This window comes from Trachypithecus francoisi, unplaced genomic scaffold (assembly GCF_009764315.1).
Source record: "Trachypithecus francoisi isolate TF-2019V2 unplaced genomic scaffold, Tfra_2.0 Lachesis_group18, whole genome shotgun sequence".
In the NCBI taxonomy this organism is placed as follows: domain Eukaryota; kingdom Metazoa; phylum Chordata; class Mammalia; order Primates; family Cercopithecidae; genus Trachypithecus; species Trachypithecus francoisi.
In genome coordinates, this window is record NW_022681463.1 from 12207152 (window position 1) to 12230740 (window position 23589).

The following is a 23589-nucleotide window of genomic DNA, read 5'->3' on the forward strand; positions in this document are numbered from 1 at the left end:
TACAGTAGCAAAACTATTGGGAGAGGAAATTGGATGGAGATCTGGGTCCCAGTTCAGAGTCTGACACCTAATTTGCAACATAATTTGGCACAGGGCACTCAACTATTCCGGACCTTAAACCCTTCTATTGAAAGGAAAATGAGAGAACAATATGTGTTCCTATGGCTCAGTCCTTCTAAGATTCTGTACTATTCAGAGTTGATTTTAAGTGTCACTTAACTGAAATTATCCAACAAACCTTCAGTCATTAAACATTAGCACGGCTCTTTTTATATGGCATGGTTCCTATGGCTCAATCCCTATAAGATTCTGTACTATTTGGAGTTGATTTTAAGTGTCACTTAACTGAAATTATCCAACAAACCTTCGTGGCATTAAACATTAACGCCGCTCTTTTTATACGGCATGGTTCATTATCATGCCAATAAATGATTAATCATAACTCTCTGTCTTGACCAATAATTTTGCCGGGATTTCATGATTCACAACGTGCTCTGTGTTGTAATGTTACCTCTTGAAACTGACATCCTAGCATTTATTGTTTTTTATTACTTCCCTAAGGTGGCTTTCAAAAGAGACACCAAGTGACATATTTTTAGAAGGCGTTTAAAAGTTTGATGGGGTAGAAGTAAACGTTGCTTATCTCAACTGGCAGCAGAGCCAGGGCCCAGGGACCAGCACTTCTGTGGACTTGGCCTTTTGAGCAGCAGACCCAGCAATGAATGATCCGAACAGCTGTGTGGACAATGCAACAGTTTGCTCTGGTGCATCCTGTGTGGTACCTGACAGCAATTTCAATAACATCCTAAGTGTGGTCCTAAGTGTGGTGCTGACCATCCTGCTGGCCTTGGTGATGTTCTCCATGGGATGCAACGTGGAAATCAAGAAATTTCTAGGGCACATAAAGCGGCCGTGGGGCATTTGTGTTGGCTTCCTCTGTCAGTTTGGAATCATGCCCCTCGCAGGATTCATCCTGTCTGTGGCCTTTGACATCCTCCCCATCCAGGCCGTGGTGGTGCTCATTATGGGATGCTGCCCTGGCGGAACTTCCTCCAATATCTTGGCCTATTGGGTTGATGGCGATATGGACCTGAGGTAAGATTATCTACACCTCTAACTACTCAATCACCTTGGAGTAATCCTTCCAGAAGCCTATGGCATACTGAATGTTCAACTGATTTGCTACCCATCTAAAGTATGACTAAGGAATTAAACAGGACAGAATAAATGCATTCACATGCCTTCTAGCACAGCTGTTTAGCTATTAGAATTGGGGGATTTATATTTTGTGTTTGTGTTTTTACATCTAACTCAGTTAACAGGGAGTTGCATAATTGCTGTTGATCTCTAGGAAAAGATTAAAAGCTTTTTTTAAAAAAGTAATCTTTTCCAAACCACAAGCTGCAGCTGAGGAGGTTTATTCTGTTGGTAACAGGGAAAAAAAAAAAAAGCAAAATGCACTTTCTTTGTAATGATGACGAGCTCTGGGTGCAATCAGAAAATAAAACTGTTTGTCAAACATTAGAACCTCTAGTGAGACAGTGATCAACTCCATCAAATATAGCCAGTTCTTTGGGCAAACATTTTCCTGGTATAAAACCTAAGGAAGAGTTCATATATTTGTTTCACCTCTACTGGCATTAAAAGTGGGGGAAAAGCCTACAGTAGCTTTTTTAAAAAAATTATGCTTACCTTACTATGAAATAAACAGAAAATGGTTTCTCCACTTCCCACAAAGTAATCTAAATTGCAATGTTTGCCCAATTCATCCTGTGCCAGTCTGAACTAGCACTGGAAAAGAAAAAAAAAAACTAATAGAAATAAGATGAAGCATTAATGTGACGAGACTGAGAAATTTAATGCTGAAAGTTGAATAGACAAATGTCTTTTTTCTTAGCTCACAATTCCTCACTTCCCTTAAAAGGTATGCATTTCCTTCTGCAAACCATCCAGGTGCTAACGCAACATGTGCTTATTAAATACTGTACAGTAGGCGACTAGCTCTGTTCATCCCCAGCTACTACAGGCAGAGGAGAGAAGCACAAAGTGTAGAAATGTAACCACTGGATTGATAGAGTACCCAGTGAGCAGTTAGGAACCTGTCTCATTTCAACTGGTGCTGGTTTTTCCAGAAGCTTTAGAAAAGTCATACAAACCCTATACCTTCACATGGCTTAGTCTTTTAATATGATATCCACCGTGCAATTGCTTTTTTTTTTTTTTTTTTTAAGGAAAGCCTTATAAAACAACAAAGGATGGCAAGTGCTATTCAGATTTAGTTGATCTGTGAACCACAATAAGGTCTTTTTAGACTTCGATTTAGTTTGACCTGGACACAGGTACACAGAAGTGAGAATTGTAAATGCCAGCAACTATTACACTGAGAAAACCAAGCTACATGGAACACTGGGCCTTGACCTCCAATAAACAGCTTTCTCATACTATTTGTAACTTTTAATGCAGAGGAGTTTTGTACCTCAATATAATGCCACACATGGAACCCTTTTATAAGACAGAAAAAAATGTGTGTGGTGCTGACTATTAGGTCATTGAAATGAATTCTCTTCTGTGAGCTAAAAACAGTAAGATCTAACCTAAAAGCTCCAAGTTACATTTTTCTGTGGTTTTAAGGAAATCTTATTTCTCCTGAAGCAGGAGATGATTATGTAATCCTGTCTACCTATCATAACAATTCCTATAAATTATTTTTTTAATAAGAACGAAAAGTAGAATATGAAGCCTTGGTAGAAACCTCCAGCTAAATCTGTGCAAATGAATTCTTCCAGCAAGTCAGAATAAGCCCTATAATGCAACATGGATCAACCTCACCTATCCAGAGCTCAACAAGACCCAATAAAAGACACTGCACACCCAAAATAAATTTCAATTAATCTCATAAACGCTGCTTATGCAGGACCTACATAACTATTTTTATTCTAAAGCTCTGTTGTGCTATTTTCCAGAAATGAGAAGCGAGGAAGGAAGCAGAGTGTTAGGAAGGGCGAAAGAGCAGATCAAAATACCTACAAAGTAAAGCAGACACTGACAACACACAGCCATCTCTCTACTGCTTATTCTCTATCACTTAATCTCTCTATCACATATTCTCTCTTAATTATCAATTATTCTCTCTGGTTTCTGTAGCACTTATTTAGTCTCTAGTCTCTATATCACTTATTCTACAAACATAAGAAGTTGTCACTGTATTTTAGAATAACCGATAATCATGTTTGTCAGGATGGGTATTAATCATTGAGAAGAGGTTAAATTATACTGCTATGTAAGATGATAATATTATGCATTGTGTGTTAGGAAAACAATATTCCAATATTTCTTTAATACAAATTAATTAAAAGAGTAGAACCTGAGTTATTGGGTAACAGTTTTCCAAAACTTTTTATTCTTCTGGATTAAGAATTGGATAACCAAAGTCTTCTGATAATTTATTTAGATACAATCCTATCTAACATTCGTATTTCCAATTGTGTACACTTAGAATTTTACCTTCTCTATCTCCACTTGAACTCTAGCAATGGCATGAAGATATGACTATTTATGTTAACAGGCAGCTCCACTAATTGAGCTAATGCCACACAATGCCAGCAAAACCATTCCACCTGGTTTTAACTCTTTTGGTTATGGTTCTTGGGAGAAGAAACCAAAACATTTCCCTCTCACCCTATCATCTCTTATGAACCTGGAAAGCCACTGCATTTTGCAATCTCTAGTGACTTTGAAAAATAAAAAATAATAGACAATAATACTTGATCATTGGAATTCAGCAAGTACCATTTCAGCTCCTTTTCTGACCACTCCCAGCCTGGAAAGTTGTTTGTGAATCTGATTGGTACACATATATTTTCACCTAAGTTGCAGCTGCGCCATGGACATCACATGCACAAAAAGCATCAGGGAGAAGAGAAGGTAACATTTCAGGTGAATCTGCTGGTGGCTAAAACCCATAGTTGAGGGGACACAGAAACTTCTTATCTCCTTTGTGTCTGCTCTCTACCCAGACACAGGCAAATGGCCACACCCTGCAAGGACTTCTCATTTCCTGTCTTTGGCTTCCTCTTTGGGGAATCCATTCTTATGCGTCCTTCTCCCAGTTGCCCCCAATTCCTTCCCTGCCACCTACTTTCTACATTCCTTTTTATTATTTTATAGACTTTCCTACCACATCCTTTGTTCTTTGGTCAAATGCTGTTAGATTTTTCAGCTTCTAGTGGAGCATTCACTGATATTTTAGATATTCAAGAAACCCGACCCTCTGGCTAATCACAAATTCACAGCAATCAGTCCTTCCTATGTCAACCCCTAAATGTCTCCTGTCTACTCTGGGAGACCTAACCCCAAACCGTTTGCCTTTTTCCTTTATTTTCCCTCAAAGTAACCAAAAATTGTTTCTCTCCAGTAGCATTTATTTTACTAGCTAATATTTACTAAACACAAGTATATGCCATACACAGTGCTAAGTACTCAAAATATGTTGATGTATTTCATCCTCCCAAGAATCCTCTAAAGTTAGTACTATTATTTTCTGCATTTGGCAGATAATAAAGTTAAGATTCATAACCTTGACCAAGGTCATTGAGTCAATGTGTGCCTGAGTCAGAACTGGAATCACCCAGATCTACCCACTACCCCTATGCAGGCTCACAAGCTTTCTCTACGCTCTTTCCATCACTTTTCATTTCTTCAATTTCTAGCACTGCTTATATACACTATGTTAGATCCTTCACACTAGGTATTTTACTTCTAATATGATTATAGTCTTTTACATTGCTTAACACTGATTTCGCTGAATTCCTCAACATTCACTAAATTTACATTTATTCTTTCTTTTATTTCCATACACACAAAAGAAAATCTCCCTGGCAGTTAATAGAACTGAAGTCAAAATTAAGGCCAAGTCTTTTTTTTTTAGTTCTCTTATACTTTACTCTTTTCTCTCATTCTAATATAAGTTCAAGGTAGTATATGTATTTTTTATATCCATGCCTTTTATAGAACTTCAGATATTTTTTGTGTAAGATGATATTTTCTTTTGCTAATTTAGGCTCCTATATTATTTCTTAAAATTCGTTATCTGTGAATTGTTTCGAATCTCATTTTGAGCGATTTGATTTTGTTCTTGTATTCATTCAAATAGCATCAACTTCCAGCCACCTATTCGTCTGTTCATCTGCAAGGTCTCTTCATCAAGGCTGCTCACAAGTCTAAACCTTTCCTTCTCCAAATCCTCTTTTGTCCCTCACCACAATCCTTAAGAAACTGCTCTCAACAAACTCAAAATTATGATACAACGTCATAGATTGTCGTAGCAATATTCAGAATTAAAGCTTTGTCAAGGATCTTCGAAAGAAAAACAAAGACAGAAAAAGACTTCCTTCTTTAATATTTTCTTACATTTTAAAACAAAAATTCTCAGAATTCTCTTCACTGGGATCCAGTTAATAAACCCTCCTCACTTCCCCACCAGAATCCCACCACGCTCTAGAAAAAAATATTGGATGCACAAAAACAAAAGTGATTTTATTATAGGGACAACTTTAAATCCATTCTAATATATTTTTAAAAATAAAAGATAAAAAAGAGAACACTGAAAGAAGGGAGGAAGGAAGAGAGAAAAAAAATCACCTTCAAACTACAGTACTTTCGTTATAAGTAGGACAAAGTACTGTTAATAACAAATTAACTTGTTTGTCTGGTGTACAATTCTGCCTTAGCATCTATTTTACACCTAAATTAAGTTAACCTATAACCAGAATAGACTGAACTGCTTAGAGTTTTAAATACATCCACAGCATTTGTTACTGTTATAATATTTTAGCTCTACTAAAACAAGTATTTTTATCTAAATTATTTAAACCTATTTTAAATGAGGTCTTTCTGGTTAAAAATAAATATATTGTTAGAGAAGTTAAGCTCTGATGAACTTTGTACCACCCTGTATTTTGCCAAACTGTGCAAATTTATCTCCAAGCCTCGAAACAAAATTTCTCATTGTTAGCTCCTTTCTTAGTATAGTGTGGTGGTGGTGTTGTTGTTTTGGGGGGCAGGTAATATAAATATTTAGCATTTTCTTTCAAGTACACACATAATACCCTTAAGAAATTACTACTCTTGACAACCTCAATGACAACCTGTTGGGAGAAGGGCCTTTCAGAGAAATTTCTCATTTCTCTAAGTTTCCTGATTCTATTTGGTGGAACACAAAATACCACAAACATGGTAACATAAATGATCACAGCAGAGAGATGCAGGGTGCAGAGGCTCCTGCCTGTAATCCCAGAACTTTGGAAGGCCTAGGCAAGCAGATGACCTGAGCCCAGGAGTTTGAGACCAGGCTGAACAACACGGTGAAACCCCATGTCTACAAAAAATTTAAAAATTAGCGTGGCATGGTGACTCGTGCCTGTAATCCCAGCTACTCGGGAGGCTGAGGTGCAAAGATCACTTGAGCCCAGGCTTCAGTGAGCCAAGATAGTGACCCTGTACTCTAGCCTGGGTGACAGAGATAGACCCTATTTAAAAAAAAAAAAAAAAAATGGTAGTAGCAACCAGCTCTTAATAGAGTGCTTTGCATTGTTCTAAGTGCTGGACACCGTTGGCTCATCCTATCCTTACAGTCATTTTAAATAAGGAAACTGGTCAAGAGAAGTCAACTAAATTACTCAAATTAACACACTAAGTGGCACGGCACCGCCTGCTTTCAGCCCAGACACTGTGTGGCTTTCGAGCTCAGGCTTTAAAGGCAGAGAATGTATGCTGTGTACAGATCACCTCGAAGAGGACCAGGAAGACTCACTCCCCAGAAATCTTTCTTTGACCCACTGTCTTAGTGCTAGAGATAGTATGATTTGGCATTAATTTCTCCATGTAGAAAGCCTACTCAGCCAGACCCTCTTACTGAAATAAAACACTCTGAGCAGGGATCATACCAGACACTAGTTCTTCTGAACACACATTTGCTAAATTGTCAGTGACTTACTCAGTGTTAAGAATTTAGGTCTACCCTGCCTGCTTGCATGCTTTCTTTTGATTTTTAAGTCAGTTTCCTCTTCTTTTCTCAAGCTAGGGTCACTTGGGCAGTAATTTTTCTGCTTTATGGCAACACATCGAGGCCTCCTCCCTCGGACATGCATTCTACTCCAGGGGCACAGGGAGGCCTGTTCCATCTCAGCGTGGTCAGACACGTGCAGCGCTGATGGTGTCGGCTGCTTTCAATGTGTTTGCTTTTCTTTGATTGAATGTTTGAAGGATGGCACACCCAGCGAACCTTATACATTGTTTAATGATGACTTTTTAACCCACCGTTTAATACTGTTTCTGACCCTTAAGAATAAAAGGGGAGGCCGGGCGCGGTGGCTCAAGCCTGTAATCCTAGCACTTTGGGAGGCCGAGACGGGCGGATCACGAGGTCAGGAGATCGAGACCATCCCGGCTAACACGGTGAAACTCCGTCTCTACTAAAAAGAATACAAAAAACTAGCCGGGCGAGGTGGCAGGCGCCTGTAGTCCCAGCTACTCGGGAGGCTGAGGCAGGAGAATGGCGTGAACCCAGGAGGCGGAGCTTGCAGTGAGCCCAGATCGTGCCACTGCACTCCAGCCTGGGCGACAGAGCGAGACTCCGTCTCAAAAAAAAAAAAAAAAAAAAAAAAGAATAAAAGGGGAGGGAAGGATAGCACAAGGCAAAGTGGAAAGACACCAAATATGACCCATTGTGCTCAAGGCCAGGCCCTGAATACACTCCAGCACATGTGTATTTCTGTTCAGCACACCAGATGATGCTATAGGTTGAGACAGATTCTTGCAGGACTTCCTTATCATGAATCAAAAATAAAAATTGTCTCCAATTCTGGAGGTTGTTTGTCTACTCTGTTGATAGTTTCCTTTGCTGTGCAGAAGCTCTTTAGTTTAATTATATTCCAACAAAACAACGAACAAACCCATTAAAAAGCGGGCAAAGGACAGGAACGGGTGCTTTTAAAAAGAAGTCACACATGCAGCCAACAATCACATGAAAAAAAGTTCATCATCACTGATCATTAGAGAAATGGAAATCAAAACCACAATGAGATGCCATATCACATGAGTCAGAATGGCTATTATTAAAAAGGCAAAAATTAACAGATGCTGGCAAGGTTACCGAGAAAAAGGAACACTTTTCTTCTGTTGGTGGGAGTGTAAATTAGTTCATCAATTGTGGAAAGCACTGTGGCAATTCCTCAAAGACCTAAAAACAGAAATACCACTCAATCCATCAATCCCATTACTGGGTATATACCCAAAAGAATACAAATCGTTCTGTTATAAAGACACACGCACACATATGTCCATTGCAGCACTATTTACAATAGTATACGCATAGAATCAACCTAAATGCCCATCAATGGTAGACTGGATAAAGAAAATGTGGTACATACACACCATGGAATACTATGCAGCCATAAAAATGGACGAGATCATGTCTTTTGCAGGAACATGGATGGAGCTGGAGGCCATTATCCTTAGCAAAGTAACACAAGGACAGAAAACCAAATACAGCATGCTCTGACTTACAAGTGGGAGCTAAATGATGGGAACACATGGACACACAGAGGGGCACAACACACACTGGGGCCTATTAGAGGGTAAAGGATGGGAGGAGGGAGAGGGTCAGAAAACATAATAATGGGTACTAGGCTTCATACCTAGGCGATGAAATAATCTGTATGACAAACCCCATGACACAAGTTTACCGATATAACAAACGTGCACACCTACCCCTAAACTTAAAATAAAAGTTAAATTAAAAAATAGCACTAAAACAGTGTCTTTCCTAGAACACATAGGTGGGTGTATCAATCTGCCCGTTGCCTTTCAGCGTCAGCATGACCACATGCTCCACACTTCTTGCCCTCGGAATGATGCCTCTGTGCCTCCTTATCTATACCAAAATGTGGGTCGACTCTGGGAGCATCGTAATTCCCTATGATAACATAGGTAAGTCGTCCCTCTGCAAGACTGTTGACTGTTACCCTCAAATTCTCCGCTTACCCCCTGCTAGGCTCTCAGACCAGGCTCACACCCGACTGTTATTGCCCTAGCAGGAGTTTCTGCCCGATTTCATTATAAAGTCACCCCTGCGTTTGAAGAGTGTTGGCAGAATGTAAATTCCAAACCTTGACCTTATGGGATAACCTGTTTTTTCTTCAATTTGAGTCACGAGGGAGAGGAGCCTCCTCCCCAGCCCTGTCAGTCTGGACTGAGGAGGCTTAAGCTTTGGGGACGTGGGAGCCTCCACCTATTCCTTAACCCACAGTGGCACTAGTTCATGGTCATAGGATTTTGCATCCAGACACTTGAATTGAATAAATTTTGTTTTCCTTTGAGACTGAGTCTCGCTCTGCCACCCAGGCTGGAGTGCAGTGGCATGATCTCGGCTCACTGCAACCTCCACCCCCTGGGTTCAAGCAATTCTCCTGCCTCAGCCTCCCTAGTAGCTGGGATTACAAGCATGCACTACCACGCCTGGCTAATTTTTGTATTTTTAGTGGGGATGGGGTTTTGCCATGTTGGCCAGGCTGGTCTCGAACTCCTGACCTCAAGTGATCCACCCACCTCAGCCTCCCAAAGTGGGATTACAGACATGAGCCACCGCGCCCAGCCTGAAGAAATTTTTTAAAATCACATAATGGTTTCAAAGTAGAGCACTGAGTAAACAGTCCAGAGCATCACAATAGAAAACCACTAGACGAAACACACTGTTTCTAACACTCGACTGTGAGCCACACCTTGATGCAAAAGTTGATTTAATGGCAAAGTTTGTATTTCATGCTCCAGGAGTCAAATTTACTAGTAATGATTATGTCTCATTTCACCCCCATCCCAAAAAACTTATTTTCTGTTTCTGGGGAAACAAATTATAGTGGGAGATTAAGTTATTGTTGTAACTTAGGGACAAGGGTCAAGAGAAGAACAAGAGAATTCCTGGTATACCAGGAATAGGCATTTCCCATAGAACTATCATGAATAAAAGACAAGATGTAGCCAAATAGTACATCAGTAACAATCACCAGGTACACTACACGCTAAATACCTGGATTTTTTTTCCCCACTGATCTTGGAAACAAATCCCAATGAGCTGCCTCAAAAAGGTGTGGGTTTCCCATTGAAGAAAGCATCCAAGCAAAGGCTAAATGGTGAGCCACCTGGATGCTTGTAAGAGGGACTCCTATTGGGATGAGAAGCTGAGCTGAAATGCCTTCCATTTCCAAGAAAGACTGCTTCCATGATTTAGTGTGATTGAGGAAATATACAACTGAATTAGAACAAACTTTGTGAATACTAATTGGGGATGATCTGTATTACAATGTTTGTAGCCTTTTCTCTCTCTCCTACTCTTACCATTACCATTAGACCATAAAAAAGAATTGTCCTCCTTGATATGCCCTATTCAGTGTGGTTTTTTGATACACAAGATTCTTCTGACCCCTGGAGAGAACCTTCATATCATATATAACCTCCTGACAACAGACTTTAGGGTGACCCTCCACGACCACCTGCCTTGGCCTTCACGCCGCTTGACTCTCTAGCCTCTCTCTCAGTCGACGCCTTCCACAGAGCTAAAAACCATAATTAACGTGAGTGGAACTATTATATCCCTCTCAAAGAATCTGCCTGCTGAGTGAGGAATTTTGATTCCATATTACTCACTATAATAATTTAATAATTTAAGCCATAAAATATTCTCCTCTTGATATACATTCCCTTCTGGAAAATGGCTCATGGAAATACTGAATAATTCTAACTACAGTGTGAAAGACTTATACCACATTCTGTAATGTGAATAAATTTTGAAATAAGGAGAAAATGAAAAATCAATTAGCACCTCAATGGAGGAAAAGGTCATCATAAAAGAGGTCAAGAGTGAAAAGAAAAGAAAAATAGGAAGAGAGAAAAGAAAAGGGAAAAAGAAAGAAGTTTCAAAAACAAACATATTGTTATATGTAAAATGTTTATTCAGAAACAGAATGCTTGTTCCTCGGTACTGCAAGGAAAAATCAGCATTCAGACCAGAAGTTTTCACAGCAAGGCAATTTTACTTTCTGCAGCAAGAGTGCTCCTCACAGATGAAACAATGGCAAGAGCACACCTGAACAATGGAGGGAAGCAATTTGTATGCTTTATGCAGCTTGTCCCAACTACTGTCTCCTCTCTCCATTGGCTGGAGCCAGACCTCACAGTCTAGGCTAAAACTCGACTGGCTAATAATTTAAAACTTTTCTAAATAGGTATAGGCAATGGAGAACAAAGGAAAAGAGGAAGTCGCTTGTGAAAGGACTTAGAAAAGTAATAATATTTCCAAATAAGGAAGGGGCATATGCTGTGAGCTGGAACATGCCTGTGAGCATGTTCAGCACAAATAACTTGGTTAAAGTACAAGGACACAGAATGTACTTATTCCTTTATATCTAACAGCTACATAGAATAGGGCTTAACAAAGAGTTATTAGCACAAAGCAAGGAGGCTTAAAGGAAGTTAGTCTTTAAAAGAAATTATCTCTAATGTTCATTATTATTATTATTATTTTCCTTTAACAAGAAGGGAAACTTGGAAGAGGAAACTTTTTACTTTCTACAGATATTAACCCTGTGCCCAGGCCTCCAAGCTCACCTTTTTGCTGTTGGTTTTTCTAGTTATTTAACACAGAAAATAAATGAACTGACTGCTTCACAAGATGTTATCACTGCTTTCTAAATTGTGGCTCAGGGTAATTATTTGCCCAGGGTCACTAGGAAGCTGGAATAGCCCGCAGTCTATTCTCTACACAGCTCTATGGGCAGACGTATTTGGTATAACTTCATGCTCCAGTGATCTAGTAAACACCTGCGAGCCTCCTCAGATGCTGACATCTGGATGGGGAGGAGGCAGACCATGCAGCTGGTACCACTAAAATAAAACTACTGCTGCAAATTGTTGTACTTACTCCTCTCTACTCCACATTTGTAAGTGTCTTGTGCCAAGAAGTTTATAGCCATTTCATCATTTAATGATCACAACAGCACTGTGAGGCAGACATAACTCCGCCCATTTTACAAATAAGGAAACCAAAGCTTAGAGGGGTTCAACGTCTTACACAGTTCCCACAGTTTGGGAAGACAGAAATGTTCAGCTCCAAATCTATCTGACTCCCAGTCCCCCCACATGAATCCGTTCACCACCACCCTTTTTCATTCTCATTCTTCTTTCTACCTTTCCTTCCTCTGATATCTACTGTGTAAACCTGATTAAAGACCAAGTTATGGATTCAATGTGTAACCAGGAGTGGATGCTTTTTCATCTACATAGACAGGCATTTTACAGAGAGAGCATCAGCATATGAGGCATACATAAAACAAACAGAGCCTGGGGAAATAAAAGAACAAGATTACTGGCCCACTGGAGACCAAAGTTAAAACATCCACCTCTACAAGCAGGAGCCACACACTGTGGGTGTAAAGAAAAACAGAGTCCCTTTCCCAGTCAACCCCAGGTCCCTGAAAAACCTCACCTGGCCTCATCTGGTCAGGACAGGAGAAGCAATTCTGCCATGGATTTCGGCAGGTGGTGCTGCTTTTGTGTTATCCCATTGGCTTGGGCTGCCTCAAAGAGATGAAGACTCTTAGCAGGAGGGGCCAAACAGAATCAGCACATTAAAATATAGGACGAAAACCTAACCACACTAACATTCCTAGCACAGGACTTGCACCTAGATTTAAACTACCACATCACAAACAAGTCATATATCCAGAAGGTTTTAAGACCTACAAACTTCAAAAATTTAGGCAATGGTCTAAAGATCCAGGGCAGGGTGTTTCCTCCTTGTATTCACCTGTCCTCTTATTGCTATAAAGAATTACCTGAGACTGGGTAATTTATAAAGGAAAGAAGTTTAGTTGGCTCACAGTTCCACAGACTGTACAGGAAGCACGGCAGGGGAGGCCGCAGGAAACTTACAATCGTGGCAGAAGGTGAAGGGGAAGCAGGCACTCTCTACATGGCTGGAGCAGGAGAAAGAGAGTAAAGAGGGATGTGTGCACACTTGTAGACAACCAGATCACATGAGAACTCACTATCACAAGAACAATAAGGGGGAAGTTTGCTGCCACAATTCAATCACCTCCCACCAGGCCCCTCCTCCAACAGAGCCCTCCTCTAATTGTAATCCTCCAGCTGGGGATAATAATTCAACAGGAGATATGGGTAGGGACAGAGAGTCAAACCATATCACTCCCAAAACAGCAGGATGCAAGGATACCCAAGAGTGGGTTTTCTGGGGCATCTCAGCAGTGTGTGTGCCAATGCTTCTCTTTCACATCCTTTTTCCCATTATTCCCTCCTTACTCCCCCGCATTTATCTTTTTTCCTACTCTTAGTACCCTTAGTCATTATTTAATTCTGCTGACTAATTTCTGTGCAAAAGTCATCACTGCCCCTTATATTGCCAGGAGGGCTAGAAGACTACAAGGAAATTATGTTTTCATCATTATTGCATTCACTTTAAATGAATATCTATTGCTTTGGGTTCTAGAATCTGTTTTCCAGTCCTAGCTCACTCTACTTAGTTCAATCAATACTATGCAACATCCACTCTCAGAATGTCACTGTTCAATATCACCTTCTTATACTGCTTTAAAAGGATGTTTGAAAAAGAAACAACCTAGGAAAAGTTAGAAGTTGTTGGTGCTAAATTATATGAAATCAGCTATTGGACAAATGAGTGTTAAATAACATGGAGAAACAAACCATATGATGCAAGAACAGCAGTAAATTTAACGTAGTGAAATTGAAGTATGACTCTTTTATCTGGCCGGATGAGCATGTTACTGCAAAGAACTATAATTACATGAGAGGTCGTCAGATATATTATCTCATGGAAAATTTAAAGCATGCTTTCTCAACTTATATTCTCACCTCTCTGCTGTAAATTTGAATAACTAAAGCTATTTTTAACCAGAAGTCATGAGAGGTCAGAATACCTGGTGATCTTGAGCTAATTTTGGACATTTTCTTTCATTCTACAATATTTTAAATTTACTTTTTATTTCTACTACCATGAACTAGCAAACAAATGTAAAATATCATCTTTGTATGCCATACACACACACACACACACACATATACATACACACACACACACACACACAAACCTTGGTGAGCTATTCTTCCTAGAGCTATAAAGATCCAAAGACTAAAGAAGCCAAGATTCTGACAAACTGAAATTAACGTATACTGGCAATATAAGAAACTCTAAAAAATTAATGCAGAATTTAGTGAAAGAATTTACAGCATTGATATTATCAATTATCTACCAATAATATTAAATTATTTACTGGAGTGGGTGAAGAAGTAGAGTGAATGTGTGTGTGTGTGTGTGTGTGTGTGTGTAATTCTGTATACTGTTTTGTGTATTCAAGAAGGAAGACTGAAATACTACTTAGGCCTTCTTCAGGCTGTTTGTTCTTCTGTGTTTCTCTTTCCTGTGTCACCTGTTCTGCTGATGACATTGCCCTTCTGTCATCTTTAGGTACGTCTCTGGTTGCTCTTGTTGTTCCTGTTTCCATTGGAATGTTTGTTAATCACAAATGGCCCCAAAAAGCAAAGATCATACTTAAAGTAAGTATCCTAGTTCACACCGTTAAGTGTTCCACGATGACAATCAGAACGATAGGGTTTTCCATCCAGGAAATGCTTTTATTCTCATTATATGATTACTGTTGAGTGGAGGCCTGAAGTCACCAGCCATGCAGTCTTCTCTTTTAGAATGCCCTTCTTTGTATGTGTGTAGAGGAGAGAGCTGGGATCTCACTGTGTTGCTAATGCTGTTCTTGAACTCCTGTGCTCAATTGATCCTCCCAAAGTGCTGGGATTACAGGTAGGAGACACTGCACCCAGCCTAGCATGCCCTTCTTTATTGCAGTCACAGGAAAAATTTCTACCCATTCTTTAAGACACTCAACTGAACTATCACCTCCTGATTTTACTCTATTCTGTCCTCACCACATATTACTGTTATCTCTGTTATGTGAATTTGTGTTATACAATATATCTAAATGGCTTTCTTAGAAAATAGAACTTATCTTTCTTATATCTGTATCCATATGGCCATTTCATTGCTGGCAATCAGTAAATGCTATTTATATAGTAACCATTCACTCCCCTTCACTAACTATATTCTAGCTAGATGATCTGGATGTGGTTGTAGATAATATAGATAAATTCTGCTGCTCAGGGGGCAAAGTAAGTCCATTGTATTCCTTACTTCTCTTGACAAAAAAATATGTTTATAATCTCCAAATTTTGTTTTAAATGTGAAAAGGAGAAAAAAAATAACAACAGTGCTTTTCATTTGCTTATACCTTTTTTAAAGTTGTATAGAGTTCTATACCCATTTTCTCATTATCATAACAATCATAAAAGGAAGCTGGGGCGAGATTTTATCTGAACTACAGTTCAGAAAGTTCCTGATTTACTGAAGGAAACAGAATAGGAGTAGTTGAATCCAGAGGCCAAGTCTTCCAGGTTCTCATAGAAATGGGTTGTCTTTTTGTTCTGACAAGGATAATTTGCAAGCCAGAAAATATTCAGGCTAATTGCAAATGGATGCTACTTGTCCTGTTGTGTAATTAAAGCTTAAAGCATGGGACAAGCACCAGGATTTCCAGTGGCCTGATTGCAGCCTCCGGGCTAGAAGCACATAGAAAGACAACTTTACCATCACTTTCCCCAAGGGCAAGGAGACTGCTGAGGTTTCGTCTCTAACAAACATACTTGGATTTGCTTTGACTCATGATTGCTGGGTTCACTTGTTCCCTTTTTTTCAGATCGGGTCCATTGCGGGCGCCATCCTTATTGTGCTCATAGCTGTAGTTGGAGGAATATTGTACCAAAGTGCCTGGATCATCGCTCCCAAATTGTGGATTATAGGGACAATATTTCCTGTGGCAGGTTACTCCCTGGGGCTTGTTCTAGCTAGAATCGCTGGTCTATCCTGGCACAGGTATGGCACTTTAGTAAATCACATTGGGAATTTTAATCTGTAATAGCTGTTGTATTCCTTTGCCAGAGTTGCCATAAGACAGAACCACAAACTCAGTGACTTAAACAAGAGACTGTTATTGTCTGGCAGTTTCAGAGACTAGAAGTGAAAATGAAGGTGTCACTGGATTGATTCTTTCTGAGGGTTATGATGGAGGGATCCCTTGTTGGCCTCCCTCGTGGTTTGCAGAGAGCCGTCTTCTTCCTCTGTCTTCCCTCAGTGCACGTCTCTGTGGCCAGACTCCCCTTTTGATACGGACATCAGTCCCTGGATGAAGGCCCCCTCTAATGAACTCATCTTAACTAATTATGTCTGCAATGACCCTGTTTCCACATAAGGTCACATCCTGAAGTGCGGAGTGTTAGGACTTCAACATATGCATTTGGCAGAGAGGGAGACATAATCAACCCAAAACAGCTGCGAACACTGAAGACAGGATCAAAATCCTAAGCCTTTCATCAATCACATTCATCCTATTTCTGAATATGTCATTCTAAACAGGCCCATTCATTCCAAAGTCACGCAAGTCCCCAGAAAGAAAACACTGACTGCCTCTTTTTTGCTCAAAGTATTCTGGACCATTCCACTTTCCGTGCAGATGAGGCTCTTCCACTGCTAAGCATTCTTATTCTCTGAGTGGAGTGACATTAATGAAAGCAGTTGGGCTGCCCTGGAACAGACAAGTGTTCCTCCAGCTGGCAGCAGGGTGAGCTCATCCTCCAAAGGCGCCAAATATTAGACTGGGTTTTGCACTTCTGGATTTGACACTGGGCAAGAACAATTCTTTTTGACTAATCCATCGAATCCACAGGCAGAGAGAACACAGGTGTAGGGACAGATGCACGTATGAAGTTGGGAAAGAAAGGATGGCAACGGGCAGCGAGAAGGGTGCAGTGTTTGAGTCAGGCAGACCTGGGCTTGCCTGCCAATCCTACCACACAGCACCCGTGGGGACCTCAGGCCCAGCACTCTCTCTTTCTCTGAGTTTTATCATCTGTAGAGTGGGGACAATAATTTCTACCTTATAGACTTTTTGTCAAGATTTAAACATTTTTTTTTTGAGACAGGGTCTCACTGTGTCACTCAGGATGGAGTCCAGTGACACAATCATAGCTCCCTGAAGCCTCAGCTCCAGTGATTCTCCTGCCTCAGCCTCCGGAGAAGCTGGGACTACAAGCGCACACCACCTTGCCTGGCTAATTTTTTGTTTTGTCTTGTTTTTTTAGAAACAGGGTCTCATTATGCAGCCCAGGGTGATCTTGAACTCCTGGACACTTGGGCTCAAGAAATCCTCCCACTTCAGCCTCCCAAAGTGCTGGGATTACTGGTGTGAGCCACCTGTAGCCCAGCCTAAACAAAACAAATTAAACAATAAAACAGCCACAACAAATACCGTATCTTGAGCATTTTCTGAGCTGCTACCCTGTGCTCTACACTGTTACCAAAATCATAATTGAAAAGGGTGAAATGAAACCTCTTGGCCACTTACTGAACACTGTGGTAAAGGAGCCAACTCTTCATATGTACATATTAAATATATTTATTTATATTATATACAATAGGTGATATGATGTATAATATACATTAATAAGTATTATATTTATTCCATAGAAAGTTATATATTGAATAAGCCTATCTTAAATATATGCATTAAAAGCAGAGACAAGATGCACATTTAGGTACGTATTATTATATTTGCTTGTAATGTTTCACAATAACAAAACAACAACTAAAACATATGCTCTCTTAACGTCTTCTTTAGGTGCCGAACGGTTGCTTTTGAAACAGGGATGCAGAACACGCAGCTATGTTCCACCATCGTTCAGCTTTCCTTCACTCCTGAGGAACTCAATGTCGTATTCACCTTCCCGCTCATCTACAGCATTTTCCAGATCGCATTTGCTGCAATATTCGTAGGAGGTAAGGAATCATGCCGATCCCATTTCATGATGATCTGTGAAAAATCCTGGAGTTGCTAAAACAACATTGTTTAAAAACTCCCTATTCCTGGTGGTGAATTGTACAATATGAGAGGAAAAAGCCACCGTCATGTTATCATGACTTTCCAATTGCTGATGAGAAGATGGCAGTTTTACCAAAAGATTCTAGCAAAGATTATTTTAAGTGAAAAGTAATGGAGGTCAATTCTCTCCATTGACTTTCTTTTCCTGAGTAATTAGGAAGGCAGAGGAACCTGTCCGGACCGTTTTATTGTGCACCATTTTATCGTGCACCCAGGAACTCAGGATTTGGGATCTTTTACAAAACATTCTCTTGATATGCTTTACAAATATAGGATATTTATCAGAAAACTGGTATGCAAAGAAAATTTAACAGGCTAACTTACAAGGCAGATATGTGTGTGTGCATATGTGTATACACACACACACACACACATATATATATATATTTAAATACCCATATAATTGAAGTGGTTGAAGCAAAAATATTCTTCACGTAAAGTGCTAGGTGTAGTTTAAGTAATTCTTACTTCTCCTGCCCTGTGACATGAAGCTCCCAGGGTCTCCCATCAGGCCCCACCACCCACTGGCCTTCACCTAGTTGAAAATTCTTTCTACATTTTCCTTTCCAAGGGCTGATAATATCTAACCTCTATTTTTACATTCTATTTTTTTAATTAAAAAGCTAGTTTTTAAAGCCTCATGACATTTTAATGGGGAATATAAAGTGAAAGCACACAACAAAACTAATGTAAATGTTAAGTCACTAAATGTCCAGAGATCCAGTTTGGTTTTGTGTGGTTTTGCTTTACTTTACCTTTTTTTTTTTTTTGAGATGGAGTCTTGTTCCGTCACCCAGGCTGGAGTGCAGTGGAGTGCACCATTTCATAATGATCTTCTTTGAAGATCTTGGCTCACTGCAACCTCCGCCTAGCAGGTTCAGACCATTCTCCCACCTCAGCCTCTCGAGTAGCTAGGACTACAGGCGCCCGCCACCACGCCCGGCTAATTTTGTGTTTGTATTTTTAGTAGAGACCGGGATCCGAGGCGGGCGGATTGGGAGGTCAGGAGATCAAGACCATCCTGGCTAACATGGTGAAACCCCGTCTCTACTAAAAATATGGTTTTGCTTTACTTTTCTTTTTTTTTTTTTTTGAGACGGAGTCTCGCTCTGCCGCCCAGGCTGGAGTGCAGTGACCGGATCTCAGCTCACTGCAAGCTCCGCCTCCCGGGTTCCCGCCATTCTCCTGCCTCAGCCTCCTGAGTAGCTGGGACTACAGGTGCCCGCCACCTCGCCCGGCTAGTTTTTTGTATTTTTTAAGTAGAGACGGGGTTTCACCGTGTTAGCCAGGATGGTCTCGATCTCCTGACCTCGTGATCCGCCCGTCTCGGCCTCCCAAAGTGCTGGGATTACAGGCTTGTGCCACCACGCCCGACTTTTCTACTTAACTTCATCAGCTCTTCAACCTGCCCTCGGATGTGGATCTCCTCTGCACTACTGTCTTGAATGTCATTCTCAAAGCAAAGGCTTCCTTTCTGGAATAGAATACTCTGGATCCACTGAAAACATTCCACAGATTTATGGCTGCTCCAGGAAGCAGGAGTCCAGGCCTAATTACCTTGTTTTCTGTATAATAACGTTGTTTGATTGTACAGAGCTCTGCCAATTTGGCACACAGTGGGATTTTTCCAAATAATTACTGAATGGTGTCTAATAGATAAGCCAAAGAAAGTGGACTGGTTGATAGAACAATTAAGTAAATGCACTAGTTGAAAACTAACTCCAAAGAGATTGATTAATAAAAAATCAAGCTGAAGGAATGAGGAAAAGGGAGCACTCAACTCGGTCTTGAAATTTCCCACAGTTATATCAGTAACTATAAAATTAAGGGAGGAATCTTTGTTAAGTGTATACAATGCCTGGAAACATATTTTGGTGATAAGACTAGGATTCTAAATATTTTTTGGATAAAGGAGAGGAAAAAAAGAAAAGGGAAAAAAGGAAGGATGGGGGAGGGAAGGAGGGAGGAAGGCAGGGAGAGAAGGAGGGGAAAGAAAAAGGGACAAATAAGAGGTATAGTTTGGTTAAATGAAATCATTGGCATAAGTTTAAGCCGAGGGACTCTCAGCTCAAAACAGTTTATAATAAGTGGCGGATCTTCAAATTGACCACAAGCTCTATTAAATTCAATAGTGTGGTTCACTGGCTTCGAAAATAATATATTACCAGAAGTTCAGGGACCAACCTAAAGGAGATATTGATCTTGGGTTAATAAGATCTTTGAAGCAAGTCATTGTCTCTCTCAGCTGTGTATCATAAGGAAAGTTAACATTTATTGAGCATTTACTATTCTTCACAGACCATGCTAGGCATTTAATTTTATCTCATTTAATGTCCACAATTGCCCTATGAGGTAGATAATATTATTATGGCCATTTTATATGTGAGGCATTAGAATTTGAGGAGCCCTATAACTAGTATTTTCTGTCCTCCTCTTGCCTTTGTGACCAATTGAGAAGCAGAAGAAAAATCAGATATTCAGATAACAAAATAGCCCTTTTACTATGGATAAAACTTAATTGAAAAACATGACTTGAATCTGCAACCAAATGGGCTTGTTGAAACCGCCCTTTCCTCCACTGCCTCACACATGTGCAGACATGTACTCACACATACATAGACACCACAGGTCTTGCCTCACAGGGCAGAGCCTACCCTGATGAGCTGCCCTTAAAAATAAGCCAAGAAATGCTTGCTACCAGAGACCAGGAGCTAAACAGAAAAGAGGAAGGCTGATCACCCATCAGCCGAGTCTTCTCTCCAGGAATGAAGATTGAATGAAGGCAGAGAGGGAACTGGAATGTTGTTCTAGTTCAAGTCCTTCTACAGCAGACCATCGAACCAAAGTCCGGAGGTTGCACTGCACCGTGTGTATATTTATTAAGAACTAGCACATTAACTGGGATATGGTGGTACACAATAAATCCTCGCTATTGTTCTCATCATTGTCAAGTACCACGTGCAGGGCTGAATGCCTGAAGAAGGCTTGTGGCTGCCCTGAGCAAATGTCTCATAAAGATTTACGCTAGGTCTTCCTGAAGTGCAGTCATCCCTCTCACCATGAGTAACCATAGAACTAAGAATGGTGATTCCTTTCTCTAAGCAGCCTCCAGTCTACAGAAAATGTGATCTGCCATGTGAATCATAGGTTATAATCTCTATGCAAAGTAATTTTGCAGTTTATTGTTATAAAATTTACTGAACCTCCTGTGTATTGTTTTCTAGCTTATGTGGCATACAAGAAATATCATGGAAAAAACAAGGCAGAAGTTCCAGAGAGCAAAGAAAATGAAACGGAGCCGGAGCCATCGTTTTATAAGATAAATGGAGGATTTAAACCCGATGAAAAGTAGACATCAAGTGGACAAAAAAGACGAGTTCTAAATTACATTCTTAAACCATAACTATATTTAATTATTTGTTTTGGTAGGACAGTTGGCAGAAAAGAGTTAAAGTGGAAATCTGAATTTCATTTGAATTCATGTATTGGTTTCAGTATCAAGTGACTGGTGGCCCAATTCTTTAAAGGGACAAATATTGTTTCATATATATATATACGTATGTTTTATATATGTATGTATACTCATATAGATATATTATCATTGAAATATTCCCCCATAATATTCTCAAGCTAAACCTGACATAGGGAACACTGAGAATGAGAACTTCGTCACACCAAAACTGAATTCTTACACAGAATCTCCTAGCCCAGAGATGAGGACCTGACTTTCTGTATGTTAAAGTAGATGTAATGAATTATTATTGTTATAGTGGTCAAGATTTTCTTCAGTGTTTATGATTATAAAAATTGACACGAACATCATTCACTGACATTTTAATCATTATTTTGAAAGCTTTGCAACCCATTTATTTATATAACTATGTTATATAACTATGTAATATACCATGGACAAATATCTGACTTCTGTATTTTTAAAAAATTGCCTTCTCCAGTGACAGTCCAAAAGCAGAACTGAGAGGAAATTATTACGAAGTAGAATTCAATAACCATATTGGATGCAGGCTCTTAACTCAGCAGGAATATTGCACATCTGTTGCTCTACCTCAGGGGTCCAGCGATACCCACTAGATCTTTCAAGGAAAAACACAATTCTTTCAAATGGTTTGTATTTGGCAAAGAGCTCTTCAAACCTGGAAGAGGGACTTCCTCAAGGTTTTCCTGTGTGCAGCGGGTCCACATAGCTAATATGACAACTATTCAGTTCACAGTGACCACCCACAGTAAGCAACATGGTCAGGGAGGTGGCAGGAGGTGCAAAGACAGAAGTATTGGGAGAAACAGCATGAGTCTACTGTAGGAATTAATTCAATGGGTGATAGTATAAAATACATAGAAAACACAAGTAACAGAAACCCGGTTGAAATGCTTAATTAGAGCCAATTAGATGTGCAGGAGTAAGTAGCATAAGAAGAATCAAGTCTGGGAGTGATCAGGAAATGAGTATTCAACAGTATTTGAAACAGAGAACATGTCCCAGGGCCCTAAAGTCAGAAGGGCCCCACCAGCCAGGCAAGTTGTTTGGATGCTGTAAGTAGGTGTAGCCAAGGGAAGCCATGAGCATCTGATGACAGCAGGGGTTTCTGGTTGCCAGGGGAAAATAACTTGTTAAGTGTTGAGCTTTCAATTATAAGATCAAATGTAATTTCCTTTCCCTCTTTCTGCAGCAATCAGAGTACACAATCTTAACCACTCAGTCCTTAGTAGTTTGGTTTCATTTTGCATCGGATATTTTCACTGCCTCATAGAGTCCATTTCAAGTGTTTTGGCTAAAAGGGCTTTTTGCATTTGCATGTTCTGAGTTCAGATCCTGCTGGCACACCCATGCATTATGGAAACAGGAACTCAACTTAGCTCTTCCAGTAGAGGGATGAGGGATTCTGCTTTTAAATTTCATAGCATTTATCTTTTTATGCTAGGTTTCCATTTACAGTTGAATAAATACTTCATGTTTTTCCATCATTAGACAAATACAAAATGCACTAAATAATTTTAAGAGATAGTGGAGGAGAGGGAGTACAGATTTCCTTCTTAGAGAGTGTCAAAGAATATGCTCCCAATGATGGAAAGGAAGATTTTCAGTCTAGCGGCTAAGTACCTCCTACACATTTCTCATCCCATCAGAAAATAGACAGGTGAACTAAAGGGACCCTGAGAACTCATATTGTAATTTCGACATACCCAAAATCAAGGTGCCGGATGCCAGCAACTGCAGCAAGCAGGTTTCTCCTCCCTGTTGATCCAGACAGGTGAATGAGACAGAACTTGGCTTTCTTACATGATGCGGTATCTTGTGACTTGTGTCTTTTTCCCTACCATGCTAGTGGGAAGAAAAATAGCCGAGCTTTCTAAAACAATAGCTCTCTATTTTTAAAAGAATTTGAAAAGTCAATTAAATTATGTATTTTATTGCTTCTGTGAGTATCATATTAAATGAATATTTTATTTTAAAGGCTTAAATAAATGAAAATGATTTTTGTAA

At 39.9% G+C, this 23589-nt stretch overlaps 1 protein-coding gene across 1 annotated transcript; it reads left to right on the forward strand.

Moving 5' to 3' along the window:
• Positions 1 to 122: 122 nt before the first annotated feature.
• SLC10A2 (solute carrier family 10 member 2) lies at positions 123 to 23589 on the forward strand. Its single transcript, XM_033177303.1, has 6 exons — positions 123 to 1095; positions 8870 to 8988; positions 14555 to 14643; positions 15852 to 16027; positions 17829 to 17986; positions 21314 to 23589. Exons 1-6 carry the CDS (start codon positions 719 to 721, stop codon positions 21439 to 21441), a joined length of 1047 nt encoding a protein of 348 aa, XP_033033194.1. The 5' UTR covers positions 123 to 718; the 3' UTR covers positions 21442 to 23589.

What these genes read in the sequence shown, in the direction of transcription:
- SLC10A2 (XM_033177303.1), top strand. Translation starts at nt 719, where the DNA reads ATGAATGATCCGAACAGCTGTGTGGACAATGCAACAGTTTGCTCTGGT. An exon ending in AAGCAAAGATCATACTTAAA is followed by an intron (nt 14,644 to 15,851) that starts GTAAGTATCCTA and finishes CCTTTTTTTCAG; the next exon opens with ATCGGGTCCATTGCGGGCGC. An exon ending in TGCTGCAATATTCGTAGGAG is followed by an intron (nt 17,987 to 21,313) that starts GTAAGGAATCAT and finishes ATTGTTTTCTAG; the next exon opens with CTTATGTGGCATACAAGAAA.